This window comes from Sus scrofa, chromosome 2 (genome assembly GCF_000003025.6).
Source record: "Sus scrofa isolate TJ Tabasco breed Duroc chromosome 2, Sscrofa11.1, whole genome shotgun sequence".
Classification (NCBI taxonomy): Eukaryota; Metazoa; Chordata; class Mammalia; order Artiodactyla; family Suidae; genus Sus; species Sus scrofa.
The window spans coordinates 138078686-138095855 of NC_010444.4; the positions used below are offsets into that span (position 1 = coordinate 138078686).

A 17170-nucleotide genomic window follows, 5' to 3' on the forward strand; every position below is an offset into this window, starting at 1 on the left:
TGTTCAACTGCGAAGTGCAGAGTAGGCAGGAAGAACCCAGTGAAGTTCACTGAGGTAACTGGCCCCAGGTCACCATGGCATTCCGTGGATTGTCTGCAAGTCATTAAAGTTTTTCTTATGCTAATAAGCAAGACAGCAATAGACTTTCTAAGGTTTAAATGACGTGTTGTAAATGTCAAACTGATGCTTGGGCTCCTCTTGCATTTTCTATTCCAGTAGGAAGGTGTCAAAAGCCAGTGAGTTCTTGAATCCATTAAGCCTCCTATTGCTGTCTGATGTATAAGTACATGTAATTATGTTTCTCTTTTTAAAAAATACATTTTAAGATGTTCAAATGAAAGGTATTATTTAGTGCTTAATTTCTAAGAAATATAAAATGTGCAATGATTATATGCTGTCCTTAGCCATAAATGAAATGTTCTATCTATAATTCTCTATTGGTACTTGTGCTGCTTTTTCTGGAGTAGGAGTGGGGAGCGGCAATGACAGTTATACCAATCTGTCTGTATATAGGCTTGTTCTGTCTGGCTGTCCATCCATCTACCCATCCATCCATCTTCTGTCTCCTGGAGCAATTCCATGAGCTGACAAGACATTTGTATACTCATTTCATTGACAATTATGCATCAAGTGCTTACTGTGTTCCGGGCACTGTTGTGTGTAGTGAGGATATGGCAGTGAATAAAACAGACAAACATCCCTCCCTGCTTGCAGTTAACCTTCTAGTGAGAGCAATAGATAAACAAAACATACAGTCTGTTGTATAGTGGTTAGTACAGAAGAGACCATAAAGCATGTGACATTCGAGTCAAGCTCTGATGGACAAGAGAGTGGAAGATATCCATGGAAAGAACATTCCAGGTAGCAGGAAAAGTGCATAGCAAAGGCCCTGAGCCAGGAGTGCATTTGGAGGGCTTGAGGAACAGAGAGTAGAGTGAGGGATGGAGGAAGGAGGTGGTGGAAGATGAAGTCAAAGAGATGAGGTGTCAACAGATTGCAGGGGGGTGTCTGAGGTCCCTATAAGGACTGAGTGGAAGGACACCATTGGACGGTTTCAAGCAGAGGAGTGATGCGAGCTGGCATTCTCACCGGAAGCTTATGGTCACTTTAGGAATGCATTTGAAATACAAGGGTGTAGACAGGGAGGCATTTAGGAGGCCACCGCACACTCCAAGTGAGAGGATGGTGGCTTGGGCCAGGATTGTGGTAGTCAGGGGGTTGAGAAGCATTCAGATTGTGGACATGTTTTAAAGGTAGAGTTGAGAAGATCTGCTGCTGACAGATTTTAGGTAAAAGGTAAAATACAGAATCCCAAAGCTTGGGGCCTATGAAACTGAAAACACGGTACTGCTACTTACTGAGATGGAAAAACCGCAAGAAAAGCAGGTTTGGAGGAAGGGGATCTAGAAGTCACTTTGGACCAAGTTTGAGATGATTGTTGGAAATCCAAGAGACGTCAACTAGACAATTGGATATAAGAGTCTGGCATTCTGGAGGGAGGTGAGGACTGGAGATCTAGGTTTGGGAGTCATTAACATATAGAGTAATTTGAAGCCAGGAGGAGGGGTGCATCACCAGAGAATCAGCGTAGAGAAAGCAGTGCTCCTAGAACGGAGGCAGGGCTGCTCTGAGATGGGGCAGGGGCAGCCGAGGAGAGGACTGGCCAGAGCAAGCAGGGGAAACTGGAGCCTGCATCTGTCGTCTTTTGCCGTGGAGTAGGACATGATTAGATAGTGTCGTCAAAAAGTCATTGTACATTATTGTCTTGTATCTAGAAAAGTGTCTGTGATTTGGGCTGAGATAGGACAAACCAATGCTAACATGTTAGGATAAGGTGGTGTCTTCTGGTCAGAGAAAGGTGATGCTGTCCCATCATTCTTCCTACTTTATAAGAGGCTGCATATCAAAGTGTAAAATTTGAAGTATTTTATTTAAAAACTCTTGAATTTTTTGCATAATTTGTGAGCAAAGTCATTATAATTCTCAACGTATTTCTATGGAATATTTGCCCCCCCCCAAAAAAATCTAAATTAAATTTATGCTATTCGAAAAATAGGTTTTATACAACTTCCAGAATATAGAGCAATCTGAGTTTGTGAAAAGGAACTTTTACTTAAATCCATTATCTTTTATGAATAACCTTCTAACTCTCTGTTGAGAACATTTAGGAAAAGTGCTAAGGATGCCATGAACGCTGGATAAGAAATGCTGTGATTTATCGAGGAACGTTTTTAGCATAACGTTCTCGGTAGTTAATTCAAGGAAATGCAGCTGCAATATACTCAGAGGTCAGTGACGGAGTTGCATTTCATCAACATCACGTGTTAAAGGTAGCCTGTACGTGGCACTCTACAAACTTAATAATAGTTATTTTTGCTGGATTTAAAATGAAAACTCTCTTCCAAAGGGAAATATATCCATTTAATAAGAGTGTGACTGGGTCCTTTTATGAAGCACCCATATAATTATTCTGCTAAAAAAGAACAACTCATTTTCAGGATATGACTCAACAGCAGTTTGCTCTTCATGAGACACATTTCATTCAATAGTGGATTGTGTCGTGATTTCCTTTCAAAGATGTGACAAGTTCCCTAAAAGCAAGAAGGTGCGATCAATGTTGATAAAGGAAAATGAGTAACAAAATTTTCTCTGAAGAGAAAACCACTTTTATTAAACACATGGGCAAAAAAGCTCAATAAGGATTTGGGGATTTAAAATACACTCTTTTGCTATGATTCAACCCAAATTGAACACACATTCTGTGAATCAGCATCAAGGTAGGAAAATAGCTCTAAACTCACACATGAGATCTGCTTCCTCCTTTCTTCCTCTGGAAGAAAATCATTCCCCCCAAACCCAGAGCTTTGCGCATTCTCTAAAGACTGGACTCTTTCTCAACCCAACTCAGAGCCCTCCCTGTGCCAAGTGCTGGGTGTGCACATGGTCTGGAAAGTGGTTTCACTTCGATTTTTTTTTTTTTTTTTTTGTCTTTTGTCTTTTTGTTGTTGTTGTTGTTGTTGTTTTGTTGCTACTTCTTGGGCCGCTCCTTCGGCATATGGAGGTTCCCAGGCTAGGGGTTGAATCGGAGCTGTAGCCACCGGCCTACGCCAGAGCCACAGCAACGCGGGATCCGAGCCGTGTCTGCAACCTTCACCACAGCTCACGGCAACGCCGGATCGTTAACCCACTGAGCAAGGGCAGGGACTGAACCCGCGACCTCATGGTTCCTAGTCGGATTCGTTAACCACTGCGCCACGACGGGAACTCCTCACTTCTATTTTTATTTGACATGTTTCCTATACCTCACCCCATTTTTATAAAGCTCAAATAAGAGTACCCGCATGAAGGATTTAAAGATGTAGCTCCAGGAGGAGTTTCCGTCGTGGCTCAGCGGTTGACAAACCTGATTAGCATCCATGCAGACGCAGGTTCGATCCCTGGCCTCGCTCAGTGGGTTAAGGATCTGGCATTGCTGTGGGTGGTGGTGTAGGTCACAGATGCGGCTCGGATCTGGCATGGCTGTGGCTGTGGCGTTGGCCAGCGGCTACAGCTCTGATTGGACCCGTAGCCTGGGAACCTCCATGTGCCATGGGTGCAACCCTAAAAAGAAAATAAATAAAGATGCAACTCTTCCTTTAAATGTTGAGCTTTATTAATTTTACTCAACACAGGGAGTCCATGCAGGGAAATATAAATATCAGACAAGCTCTTCTCTGAATTTCTACTCCTGGAACACTTAGATTAACCCCACTACCCAGGAGCCGTGACGGTGGCTCGGTGGGTGTTTGTCTTCAGCGGTGACGTGAGCAGTCGTGAAGGTGGTTGTCGTGAGCATTTTAAATATTACTTCCACTAAATATTATAGTATTTTTTTCTACTGATAGTTGTTCTACTTTCATGATCCACTATAATTGGCCGGCAAAACCGTATATTCCTCATGATAATGAATAATAATCATTTTTTTTAAATCCTACTTTTGCAACATTTTCCTTCTAAAGCCAGTAAATCCAATTACACTATTGTGTAGTTTTCAATCTTAAGACATGTCATTTTTCAAAGACTTTGCAATTAACACTGGAAAGTGTCAAACCAGAAAATACAGTTTAGTGCACTGAGTTTACTGTTTCTTCATAAGGGAAAGATGTCACTGTTAATTTTTTCCTTTTGTTAATAAAACGAAGACATTTTCATTTTTGCTAATGACTGCTTTTTGAGGTCAGCCTTTAGAAATGGCCATTCACCAGGACAGCTATGAAACATGACCTACTAACCCACTTTTATTAAATGCTTTGTAATGACTGACCTTGTTTCTCTTTAATCCCAGTTTGTGCTGACAATTAAATAAATAATAACACATTTTGCCTTTCATAAATAAAATGACTGCAGAAAATGATCTCCAGATTAGCAGAGTATTTCTGAGAAATGTTTAGTTAAACACGGCAATACATTTTAAAAAATTTTTATTGGCGTGTAGTTGATTTGCAATGTTGTGTTAATTTCAGGTGGAAGCCAAGGGAGTATACATACATATATCCATTCTTTCTTAGATTCTTTTCCCAACATTACAGAATATTGAGTAGATTACCCTGCGCTCTACAGTAGGTCCTTGTTAGTTATCTGTTTTATATATAGCAACGTGCATGTGTTAATCCCAAACTCTTAGTTTCTCTCTCCCGCCCTCCATGGTTACTCTTTGGTAACCATAAGTTTGATTTTAAAATCTAAGTCTGTTTCTGTTTTGTAAATAACTTCTTTTGTATCATTTTTAGATTAGGTTCCGCATACAAGTGATCTCATAGGATATTTCTTTCTGTCTCGCTCTGTCTGATTGACTTCACTTGGTGTGAGATCATCTCTAGGTCCATCCATGTTGCTGAAAATGGCATTACTTCATTCTTTCTTATGGCTAATATACATTTGTTTCTTTTTAAAAACAAAATTTTTTTGTTTGTTTGTTTTTGCTTTTTAGGGCTTGCATTCAAGGCATATGGAGGTTCCCAGGCTAGGGGTGTAATCGGAGCTACAGCTGCCAGCCTGTACCACAGCCACAGCAACACCAAATCTGAGCCGCATCTGCAGCTCACACCACAGCTCGTGGCAATGCCGGATCCCTGACCCACTGAGCAAGGCCAGGGATCAAACCCGCATCCTCATGGATACTAGTCGGATTCGTTTCCACTGAGCCACAGCAGGAACACACTCTAAAAACAAAATATAATTGCAGAATCTTTTACTTGGGTTACAGCTTTTAAAACCAGGTAATTACAGGTTGGAACACATATTGAATTATGTTACATTTTATTGTAAAGACTTTGCATTATAAAAGTTTGATAGAAAAGTATTAGGGAAAAGTAATAGGTTAGAAGTCATTTCTCTTCTCTGTTGTAAGAAATGATTAGTGCAGATCCGCAAGACAGCGCAAGACAGGGCTGCCTGACAGCAGACGGAACATGGTGTTTATGAAATCCTGAGCTCCACGCAATCCCTTTGATTCTATTCCCTTTTCAAAACAGGGCAGCGGCTTTGAATTAGTATTGTCAGTGATGACTAACTCTGACCCATTTAGAAATGCTTGTTTCATAATTCCCTCTTTTTACAGGGGCTTCATACTGTGTTTGAATACAGTTGAAACAGCAATAAGTTCTTCCACATTTAGAGACATACTCTCTGGTATTTCTGATTTTAAAATGCAAAGTCTTAATTTTTACTTTATCAATTTTACCTTTACTCATTTCCCTTGGGGAAAGCTTCATCTAAAAGAAGTAAAAGCAAAAAACCTTAACCTATTTAGAACATAGATTCTATATCTTTTTAAATATTAAACACCAAATTCTTCAAAGGAATGCAGAATAGATCTTTAGAATATAGTTTTATTTTATTTATTTTTTTTTGTCTTTTTGTCTTTTCGGGCTGCACCTGCGGCATATAGAGTTTCTCAGGCTAGGGGTCCAATTGAACTGTGGCTGCCGGCCGACGCCACAGCCACAGCAATGTGGCATCCAAGCCATGTCTGTGACCTACACCACAGTCACAGCAATGCAGGATCCTTAACCCACTGAGCGAGGCCAGGGATCAAACCCTCGTCCTCGTGGATCCTAGTCAGGTTCGCTAACCACTGAGCCATGGTGGGAACTCCTAGAATATAGTTTTATTGATTTTAGGATTCAGTTTTTCACAGAAACCATTCCTAGGCGGTCTTTATATGAAGTTAATATGTTTGGCAAATGCGGCCTTGTTTTATCCCATCCTGCTACCAATAATAAAGACTCTTTGATAGTCAGTAACAAGTATTACTGACATAATTCAAATGTATCTTTCTTTCCAATAGGCTATAGAGACCATTCATTGTAGAGTTCTTAGATGATGTCGAATTAAATACAAATGAACTCCTGTGTAGTTCAGAGAGGTCTGGTCTTTGTCCTCAGCAGTATGATCTCTAAGTCCTTGGAATGTTTTACCTGATAGGAGTGTCTTTGTTTATTTGGGGCTTTGGGCCACACCAAACAGTCTAACAGTGTGATTCAGGGCAAGGGCTTTGGGTCATGGGGCATTATCTTCACCTCTGGAGGGGCTGGAGCGTAATCAGTGAACACAGGCAGTCAGCCATGTGTGTGGGACCAAGCCCCGTTAAAAACTCAGGACATCCTGCTCCGGTGAACTTCCCTTTTGGCAATACTCTGAGCATAGTCAGATATTGGTGCAGGATAATTTAATGCTGTCCATGACTCCACTGAGAGATGACAACTGGTGGATCACACGTGGTCCTTGTCTCATGCATCTCTTCCTTTGGCTAATTTTGATCCATGTCCTTTAACTGTAGTTACTGTAACTGTGAGTCTAAGTGAGTTCAGTGAGTTTTGTGAGTCCCTTTAGCAAATTATCAATCTGAGGGTGGTCTTGAGGACCTCTGAACATTATCAGAAGTAAGATGGTCTTGGGGATCCCTGATAGCTGCAGTTTGTGGCAAAAATGACTGCAGGCTTGGGGATGGTCCTTTTGTGGACTTTATAATTCTCCAAAGTGAGGCATTTTTTGATGCTTAAAAATATTTCTGGTGAAATTTTGGTTGCACAGTTTTACAGTCATTATGGCTGTTCTCAAGTTTGACAGTCATTATAGCTGTTCTATGTTTTCCGGGCTTTTCCTTCTAAATATGTGATAGGATTGTACTTTCTCACCTACCTAAATATGTGTGTGGCCATTTTGACTACGTTGGCCAATGAAATGAGAATGGAATTGACATGTGGTTACATGCATAAGATACAGTGTATGCATCCCACTGTCTCTTCTCCTCTGTCACAGACTAACAACTTTCTGTAGAGTAATTGTTCCGTCATCCATGGTCCAGGAATGAAGGTAACAGGGACCAGAGCTCCCAGCTGAATTATGAGAGAAATGTAGCATGGCCAAGAATTAAATCACTGTTGTGTTGAATCACTGTGATTTGTTTGTTACTGCAGCATAACCTAGACTACTCTGATTCAAACCACCAGAAGCACTGTTTGCTCATAGCATGACAATGACACTTCCTACAAAAGGAGTATACAAAATGCTTTTTTTTTAAAAATTATTATTAGCATAATTTTGTGCTCCTTGGTTTGAAATGAAGTATAATTGTCCAATATTATTTTATATATAGTCATATGTATCAAAATCTAATGTAGTGGAACAAATATTTCTATTTCTAGGATTATTCTTTAGTAATATTCACAGAAGTATACTGAGACATGTGATCTTCATAATGGTAAAAACTAAATATTAGCAACAGGATAACAGTTAAAGGACTTGTGTTGTTTCCATATAAGGGGAACTTCTCATTCATCTTCTACAATCTATGAGAGAGAGAGCTCTTATTCCAACCAAGTCAGAGAAGCAGGGACTAGATTTACCCTCTACAGCCAAAAAAAAAAAAAAAAAAAAAAGGAGGGGAAAAATATTAGAAACAATAGCTTATAAGACACAAGGCATCAGAAGCCCTATGAATGCCCCCACTTCACTGCATCAAGAGAATTTCTAGACTGCTATACAGGCAAACCAGGATTTGTTTAGTGGACTCCCTGAACTTAGGTATTGGCGATATGCCACTAAAGCAGTACTTAGGGGTGGTATTTATAGCATTAAATGCCTATATTTGAATAAAAGAAAAGTTTGAATTAATGAACTCTTCTTCCACCTTGAAAAACTGGAAAAAGTGTATCAACTTAAACCCAAGGTAAACAAAGAAAATAATGATTAGAAGAGAAATCAATGAATTATAAAACAGAAAAACAATTCAGAAAATCAGTGAAACCAAAGATGGTTCTTAGAGTAAAACAGTAAAACTGCTAATACTTTAGCCAGACTAACCAGTTAAAAAAAAAGTGTAGAGACAAATCACCAATATCAGAAATGAGAGAAGTGACACCATTGTAGATACTACAGGCATTAAAAGAATAAAATGAGAATATTATGGGAAATATTGTGCCAGTCAACTTAACAACTTAGATGAAATGGACAAATTTTTTAAAATATGCAAACTTTCAAAGCTCATTCAAGAGGAAATAGATAACATGAGTAGCCCTCTGTCTACCAAAGTAGTTGAATTTGTAGATAAAATCCTTCTCACAAAATTAACTCCAAGCCCAAATGTCTTATTAGCGAGTTCTAGCAAACATTTATTTATTTAGTAAATAATCTATTTTTACACAAACTCTTCCAGAATATTGAAGAGGAAGCAAGACTTCCCAACTTGTTCTATGTGGCCAACATTACTTGATAGAGAAATCTGAGAAGAGGAGTTCCTGCTGTGGTGCTGTGGGATGGGTGGCATCTTGGGAGCGCTGGGTCACAAGTTTGATCCCTGGCCTGGGAACTCCATATGGGGCAGCCAAAAGAAATGAAAAAAAAAAAAAGATAAATAAAAAGAACAACAACAGAAATCTGAGAAGAATACTGTAAGCAAAGAAAATCATATATAGATATTTCCCATGACAATGGATGCAGAAATTCTAAACACATTTTAGCAAATTGAATAACAATAGTAAAAAAGTAATACATTATGACTAGGTTTATTCCAGGAATGCTAGGTTGGTTTAACATTTGAAAAAGAATAATATAATTCAGAATTTTAACAAAGTAAAAAAGAAAAACATAAGGCCATCTCAATAGATACATAAAAAGCATTTGACACAATTGAACATCTTTTTTTTGACCTCACCTATAGCATGCAGACGTTCCCAGGCCAGGGATCAAACCCAAACCAGAGCAGCAACCCAAGTTACTTCAGTGACAACACCAGATCCTTAACCTGTTGCAGGACAAGAACACTCCTGAACATCCCCTATTCATTAAAAAAAAAAAGAAGAAGAAGAAAAAGAAGCGAGCTCTCAGCAAAGTTGGAACAAAAGGGTGCTTCCTCAACCTGATGAAGGACATCTCTGAAAAGCCTATAGGTAAAAATATACTTACTGGTTCCAGATTGAATGCTTTCCCGTTAAGTTCAAGAACAAGCCGAGGGTGTCTGTTCTCACTGGTAATCTTCAACATTTTACTCTAGGTAAAAGTGCAGTCAGGCAAGGGAAAGAAATTAAAAGCATGTATATCGGAAAGGAAGAAGTAAAACTGTCTTTATTCACAGACAACATGATTGTCTATGTAGAAAATCCAATGGAATGTACTAGATTCCAGTGGAAGCCTCTAGAACTAAGAAGTGACATTTAGCAAGGCTACAAGATCGAAGACTGATGTACAAAAATCAATTATATTTCTGTATATTGGCAACAAATGGAAATTAACAAGAAATACTATTTACAATAGCTTTTTTAAAACTATAATATACCTAGGGATGTCTCTGAAAAAAAAAAATGTATGCAAGACTTGTATGAAAACTCACACATTGCTGAGAAAAATTAAAGACCTAAATAGATACATTGGCTCATCGGTTTGAAGACCCTGTATTTTTAAGATGCCATTTCTCCCAAATTGATTTCTAGATTCAAGGCAATCTCTAGTAAGATCCCAGCAAGATTTTTGTGGATATGGACAAGCTGGCTCTAAAATGCACATGGATGTGCAAAGAATATAAAATACTCAAAACAGCTTTGAAAAAGGACAAGTTGGAAGGTTAAACCACCAGATTCCAATAATTACTATAAAGTTAAAGAAAGTAACACAGTGTGATACTAGCATAAAGATATATATATATCAAACAGAATAGAGAGTCTAAAAATAGACCCCCCACCCCCCCACCCCGTCAGGGATAACTGATTTGCCTCAAAGGTGGCAGAAGTAATTCAGTAGAGAAAAACAGCAGCTTCTTCCAAAGCTAATAATTAAATAATTGGATATATACATATACAAAAAATGAACTTTGATTCATACACAAAGTTATGCACCAGACACAAAAGTTAACTGAAAAGAATCATGCACCTACATGTAAAATCTAAAAGTATAAACCACTTAGGAGAAAATCTTTGTGAACTTGGCTTGCACAAAGATTTCTTAGATTTGACAGCACAATCCATAAAAGACCAAACCGACAAACTGAACCTCATCAAAGTGAAAACTTCTGCACTTCAAAGGGAGAGTAGAAAGAAAAGTCATAGACTGGAAAAAAAAAAAAAGTTATGTCATATATCTGATAGGGGATTCGTATGCAGAATACATAAAAGAATTCTCCAAACTCAATGAGAACACAGACAATCCAATTAAAATTAGGCAAAAGAATTTAACAAAGATGTCACCAAAGAAGTTGTACAGGTGACAAGCACATGAAAAAATTACCTGACAGCATAATTCCTTAGGAAAATGTAAATTAAAACTGTATTGTGATCCTCTGGACACCTACTGGATTCAAAAGTGAGGTTGTGGAGGAAATGGCACAATTCTGGTGGAAATGTCCAATAGCCGCTTTGGAAAACACATTGGCAGCCTTTTAAAAAGTTGAATGCACAGCTGTTGTACAGTGCAGCTGTTCCATACTAGGTGTTCATCTGAGAAGTGAAAGCCTGTGTCCATACAAAGATGGGCACAGTCATGTTCATGTAAATAAAGCAGCTCTGTTTGTAATAGCCCCAAACTAGAACTAAGCCAAATGTCCATCAACAGGTGAATGTACAAACTGTGTTATATCCGTAAAATGGACTATTACTCAACAATCAAAGGAAAAGAACTATGATACATGCAACAACAGGAATGAATCTCAAAACAATTTTGCTGAGTGCAAATAGTCAAACAAAAAAGAGTACACATTTTCGATTCAGTGTATATGAAATTCTAGAAAATGTGAATATAGCATCAGAAAGCAGATCGGGGAGGAGTTGAAGCAGGGGTTGCTGAAGGGCATAAGGAAACTTTTGGGAGAAATGCATATGTTCGTTATCTTGATTGCAGCGACGATTTCAAGATGTCCAAACTTATCAAATTGTACATTTTAAGTATGGACAGTTTATTCTGTCAACTGTACCTTAGTAAAGCTGAGGTTAAAAAAAAAAAGTGTGAGGGGGAATCTACCTGTGTTGATTAAAAAACTGTGTTGATAATGTAGTAAGCAAAAGAATTTCCGAATATTATATATAGTTTGATTTCAGGTTTTTTTTTTCAAACTAGCAAATTGCTGTTAGAAAATTCTTGCCCCTCACTGGATACTTTTGTGTATGTACGAAAGGCATAGTAATTTACGCAATGAACAGTGGTTATCCCCAGGGGATGCGATGTGGCACAGGACAGAGACGTGACGTGTACATATTTAACACTGAGTTGTTAATACTTTTGATATTTTGTTTCAAGTACTTGCATATTGTTAATAAAGGGTGCCCATGCCGGAGAGGTTAAGTTCTAGAAACTGGAACTATGAATTCACTGCCTGCCAGAGAGGCTGGTGGCCAGGTTCCGGGCGATCTAGAAGAAAGCCAAGAGTCAAACCTCCAACTCACCACCCCAGAGGGTACCCCTGGGCGCCCTCCGCAGAGGTGAGCTCCCGGCCCCGCCTCCTTCCCGCGAAAACTGGAGCCGCGCGCATGCGTGCGGGGGCGGGGCCGGGGGCGGGCCTGGGGGACGCCCGGGGCGGGCTGGGGGACGCCGGGGCGGGCTGGGGGCGCCGGGGGGGCCTGGGGGCGGGGCGGGCCTGGGGACGCCGGGGGGGGGGGGCGCCGGGGCGGGCCTGGGGGACGCCGGGGCGGGCCTGGGGGACGCCGGGGCGGGCTGGGGGACGCCGGGGCGGGCCTGGGGACGCCCGGGGCTCGGGGGTCTCTTCCCCCGCCCAGCGCCCAGCGCAGCCGGCTCCGGGGCAGCCACCTCGAGGGGCGACGGGGCGGGCCGGTGCCGCCGCCGCAGCAGCCCGGCCGGCCGTCGCCGGGGCGCGCGTGGAGAGGCGCGGCTGTGTGCTTCAAGGTAGCCTTGCCCTCTCGGGGCGTCGTGGGCTGCGGGCGAGGGTGGCGCCTCCGCTGGCTTCGAGGAAGCTGTGGGCTGGGTGGGGGTGTGGGAACCGGGGGCCGTCCGAGGCGGGGAGGGGGATATGGGGACTCCGGGCAGAGACCCCACTCCGGCCCGAGGCCCGGCCGCCCGGCCAGCCCCCACCCGCGCCTGTGATTTGTCTCGAGGCGGGTCTTCGGCGGGGTTTTACAACTTCGGGTTGCCGGTGTCTTCCCGTGGTGGCTTTTCTCCAAGCACGACTCGGGACCCAGGGTCCCCAGATGCAGTCATTTTGTTCATCTCTGGAGAGTAACGTTTCTCTCAAATGCGCTTTAGTTGATGCTTGGCATAGGTATGGTTACAGACAATGTTACGTAATTACTGATACACGCGGTCGGTTTGGCAGGACTTTTTCAAGTGTTATCATTTTCAGGAGGATCGTGTCAAGAGTTTCTATTGAAAGAAGCATATCCGGGAGAAAAGCAGGCTCAAACCTTTCCTGTGAGTTGTAGGAATCTCTATTCTTTTAGATGTTCTGGTTTTTCTAACATGTACCCAGAAAATTTCCCAAAATCTACAGTTGAAAAATTTATTATTTTCTCGGAAAAAATGCTGCAAAGTGCCTTCTGGAACCCTTTGTATTTACTGTTCGATCCCTGGGTGGACCCAGCGCTAAGCTGGGTCTCTCCCGGGTTCAGAAGGCTTCTCTGCAGAGGGCCTGGCTTGGTGTCCTCACCCCGTTTCTCTTCCAGAGTCTGAAGGAGAGGTGGGAGGGGTAAGAGAAGGGAACAGCTGCTCCCCCACCCCTTTCAAGGGTTTAAACAGATGGCCCAGTTCAAGTTCTGTTGTAACCCTCTCCTTGCACCTCAAAGGTGTTTTGAATCCACAGTGTGAAAACTTTAGTTTCCATGAGTCATTTAAAAGCCAACATACTTGTTTTAAAATTGAAAGTTTTTTTTTGTTTTAAATATATATCTTAATACCACAGAGAGACCACTGAGGGTGTATAAAAAAATTGCTAAATAAATGAAAAAAATGTGAGAACACCAAAAAGTTGACAGTCACTACTTTAGGAAAGGTTTGATGTAAATGCTAATTGTTTTTGTCTCATTGAAACCTTGATGTTATTTTGCTTTGACTTTCATGTTTTTGACAATCGTAGATTTTAGACGTAGAAGGGAACTGACAGGTCATGTGGGCTTCAAAGAACTATATTTTTCACAACATCCCCAAAAAGTTGTACCTTGTCCTCTAGATGATGTTGAGTGGGAGGATTTGGCCCCTTAGTACGCTTCACTCTTTTACAACAACTCTGTGTGTTTCAAAGCCATAGTTTGGAATAAATCTTGATCGCTCCTGTCCAGGCCCCACTTCCCTGGTCATTGCACTTGATGACTGGGGTTCAGGCCCCTTAGTGGGGGCCACCTGTCTGGTGGCAGCAGACTGGTTTCTCAGTGTGCCACTTGAGAAACGTCACTTAGACAACATTTGCTTGTTATTTCTGTTCATTTTCCTCTTGCTGCTTCCAACCAACTTGTCTAACCTTTCAGATAGTTTTGAATCCTTATTCTGGTCTCTGTAGTGTTACACAATATTTCTAGTGTTGTGACTGTTAAAAACGTGAAACTTAAAAAAAGTGCCGTCTGTGTATTCATTTAAACAACCTGGAAAAGCCTGTCGATAGGGCACAAGACAGCTGTTTCCACTGCTGCCTCGAGGCTGACTTTGGAGGTCCAGCCTTTTGTTGAACCTGTCTTTGATTCTCTTGCCCTTATGAATACCGTGGCCGATTTCTTAGATACTTTGAGAGGATCTGACTCACGTGGTTAGCTTTTCTACCAAGTTAGCAGACACAGCAAGAAAGGAAATTGGGTTCGGGCGATTAGTGAAGCCACCAGGTGGACCTGGAATTCATCGTGACAGTCTTTCCCAAAGGCTCACAAACCTGGTTCCCACCCTAGAATTGTGGCCCACGTCAAGCTCGCTCGTCTCTCCCTTTTCCGAACTGTGGCTTATCACCTGATGGGGTCCTGGACTGTGGTTTTGCTCTTTACCAGCCCTCATCATTTCAGATAGTAACTCTGAAACAGCAGTCAGGTCCCTTCCACAACCATGGAGGTAATTCATCTGCTCGTAAAGACTCCAAGGAACCGATCTGAGTTAGGTACTTAGGCGCTGCTTTCTCATGGGTCTTAGATGGTGAGTTCCCCTTCATATGCCCTTCGCAGCTCTCTTCAGGATGCTCTAGTGAAAAGAACGGCCTGCACACACACAGAATGAGCCATGTTGATAATTCAGTAGAAGAGTTTCTCCAGGAAATAAAATTGTGTTATTAGGGAAAGTCCCTTGGCTTGTTTTTCTCCCATGTGTGTACCTGGGAGAAGGTGTACCCGGTGGCCCCCTTCTGCCTACCTCTGGGTTGAAGTGTAAAGGAGAGAGAGCTGTCCTTGCCGCTATCTGGGAAAAGAGTGGTTTGGATAATAGTGGAACAGCACTTGGCAGTGGGGAAACCGCCTCATGGATCCTGAGCTCTAATCTGTGCTCCCTCTGTCTTCCCAAGTTCTGTTTTAGGAGTTGGATTCAGAGAGAAGTTGAGAGCCGGCCGGAGGCAGTAGAGATTTCAGAGAAGTTTTTAATGGATGAACAGGTGGCCTCCTTCACCTCCGCTGTGTAACTGAGTTAGGCTCACAAAAGCCGTAGAATGTGTTTATTTATTTATTTATTAGGACTTTCATTGATAATGCCCAGGCCCTGAGCTTTATCTAGATATAGGCCTGTTATTATTATTTTCTTCTATGTCCATAGCCTGCTCCTAACTCTAATAAGTCGCTGGGCCTAAAATTGATCAAACCTCAAAGAGAACATGAATCAGTCGATTATGAATGAATCAATTATATCTATCCATATAAGGAAATAATTTAAAAACCACCGAAGCGTATGTTAACAGCAGACATAGTCAAACAAACTGCATTCATCTGGGAATGATTAATAATAAAAGTTATGTCTGCTTGTTTAAGTATTTTGGTTATAATAGTGGTGGTGTTACATGCTGCTAAAATGGGAGCTAAAAGAATCACACAACCTTTCAACAAATAAGTGCAATCATAGACTACCTTAGATGTTGTGCAATACCTCCCCAAGAGCAGGTGCTGTAGCTCAGTGGAAGAGCACTGGTCTTGTAACACCTCCCTATGTACGTTTACTAAAATGTGAATTTTCAGAGCCCTTTGGCTGTTGGGTCCCCATCCTTCTATTTGGAGTAGAGCTTTACGTGTAATTCCTGGCAGATGTTTCAGTGTTTCCAGGAGCCAGGGTCGTGTGGGGTGTGTTTGTTGTTGTTGTCTTTAAATGGCCAGGTTTTCTTCTGAGTTGGAAAAAACCCTCTGGGAATCAGTAATTCCTTGATGGAAACTTTCATCACATGCAATGATATGTAAATACTCTGAGCATAAAAATTACTCGATTTTTACTTCTGCCTTCTGATGAAAGTGTTTTGTGGTGTTTTGTGCCAAGCTAGGAAGAGAAATCAGACGGATGGCGGTGAGTACCCCCTGGCAGCAGTTACTTCATTTCGTTCGTTCAGAGTGAACTCTAACTTGGAAGCCTCCTTTAGGTAAGAAAGTCGGTCGTTTGGAAAAGAAATGATCACCTTTGAAAAAGGGTTATATATGTTTAGGCTGGAGTTTTTATATCAAGGGTTTCACGCTAATAAAGATCAGTGTGGCTTGCATTTGAAAATATATTTTACTGATGCCCATGGCTGTCAAGTTATTTTATATAAAATTTTTGATTTATGGATGGGTTTTATACTCTGAACATGAATGTACATGACATAAAAGAAAATTAAGATCTTAGTTTTAAAAGAATTATTGGTACCTAATATTCTTATGGTGATTCTGTCAGTTAATTGGCAATGTAATGATTTTAATAAATAGTTTTAATATCCAACCCACATTACATGCAGTCACATTTAATATATAGCACAATCCCTTTATTTAGAACTGTGAGGCAGTTTTCCAACAGCTTTTTAAATGAGGGATTGTACTAGGGATAACTTTGGTTTTTTGTAGTACCTCAGTGAAATTTTAATTATCCATTCTGTGAACTACCAAATAATTAATTACGAGCAAAATATTAATATATGTACTCTAGGAGTCCCGTCGTGGCTCAGTGCTTAACGTATCCGACTAGGAACCTTTAGGTTGCAGGTTCGATCCCTGGCCTTGCTCAGTGGGTTAAGGATCCAGCGTTGCCATGAGCTGTGGTGTAGGCCGGCGGCTACAGCTCCGATTAGACCCCTAGCCTGGGAACCTCCATATGCCGCGGGTGCGGCCCTAGAAAAGGCAAAAAGACAAAAAAAAAAAAAAAAAAAAAAAAAAAAACCATGTATATATATATATATATATATATATGTACTCCGTAACAGAGTTAGGAATCTAAGGTCCATTCCTTTCCTTCTCTGGGCCATAGTATTGCATCGTGGGAAATTAGTCCTTTAAAATAGCCTATGCTTTGAATTTATTGCTGTCCGAAGTTTCCTGTATTCTACACTGTCTTGCTCAGTTATGCATGTAAGTGTATTTAGTCGGATTAAAATACATGTAATAGCTCTTTTGCTTGATGCTTGAGATGCATTTTTCTCCCATACCCTAAAGACGACCTTTCATTTTGTTCAGTGACTTTGCAGGTTATTCCTGCTTCTGGAATCCAGCGCTCTCTTGTGATTAAGAAATGTTTCACATCAGCCAGAGTGACTCACAAGACAGAGATATTTACATAT

General features: G+C 41.1%; 1 protein-coding gene and 1 long non-coding RNA gene across 2 annotated transcripts; one reads left to right on the forward strand and one right to left on the reverse strand.

Annotated features, from left to right (window-relative positions):
* Positions 9243 to 11983, reverse strand: LOC106509567. Its single transcript, XR_001307220.2, has 3 exons — positions 11913 to 11983; positions 9448 to 9531; positions 9243 to 9319 (listed from the first exon to the last, which is right to left on the reverse strand). It is a non-coding gene; the product is annotated as an uncharacterized LOC106509567 (long non-coding RNA).
* Positions 11997 to 16639, forward strand: LOC100738540 (glycine-rich cell wall structural protein). The gene is made up of 4 exons (XM_021085159.1): positions 11997 to 12369; positions 12824 to 12891; positions 14951 to 15037; positions 15904 to 16639. The coding sequence occupies exons 1-4, from the start codon at positions 11997 to 11999 to the stop codon at positions 15976 to 15978; spliced, it is 603 nt and encodes a 200-aa protein (XP_020940818.1). The 3' UTR covers positions 15979 to 16639.

Coding starts and splice junctions, on each gene's coding strand:
- LOC100738540 (XM_021085159.1), top strand. CDS start 11,997: ATGCGTGCGGGGGCGGGGCCGGGGGCGGGCCTGGGGGACGCCCGGGGC. Junction 12,370..12,823: donor GCGCGGCTGTGTGCTTCAAG/GTAGCCTTGCCC, acceptor TATCATTTTCAG/GAGGATCGTGTCAAGAGTTT. Junction 12,892..14,950: donor AGCAGGCTCAAACCTTTCCT/GTGAGTTGTAGG, acceptor TGTCTTCCCAAG/TTCTGTTTTAGGAGTTGGAT.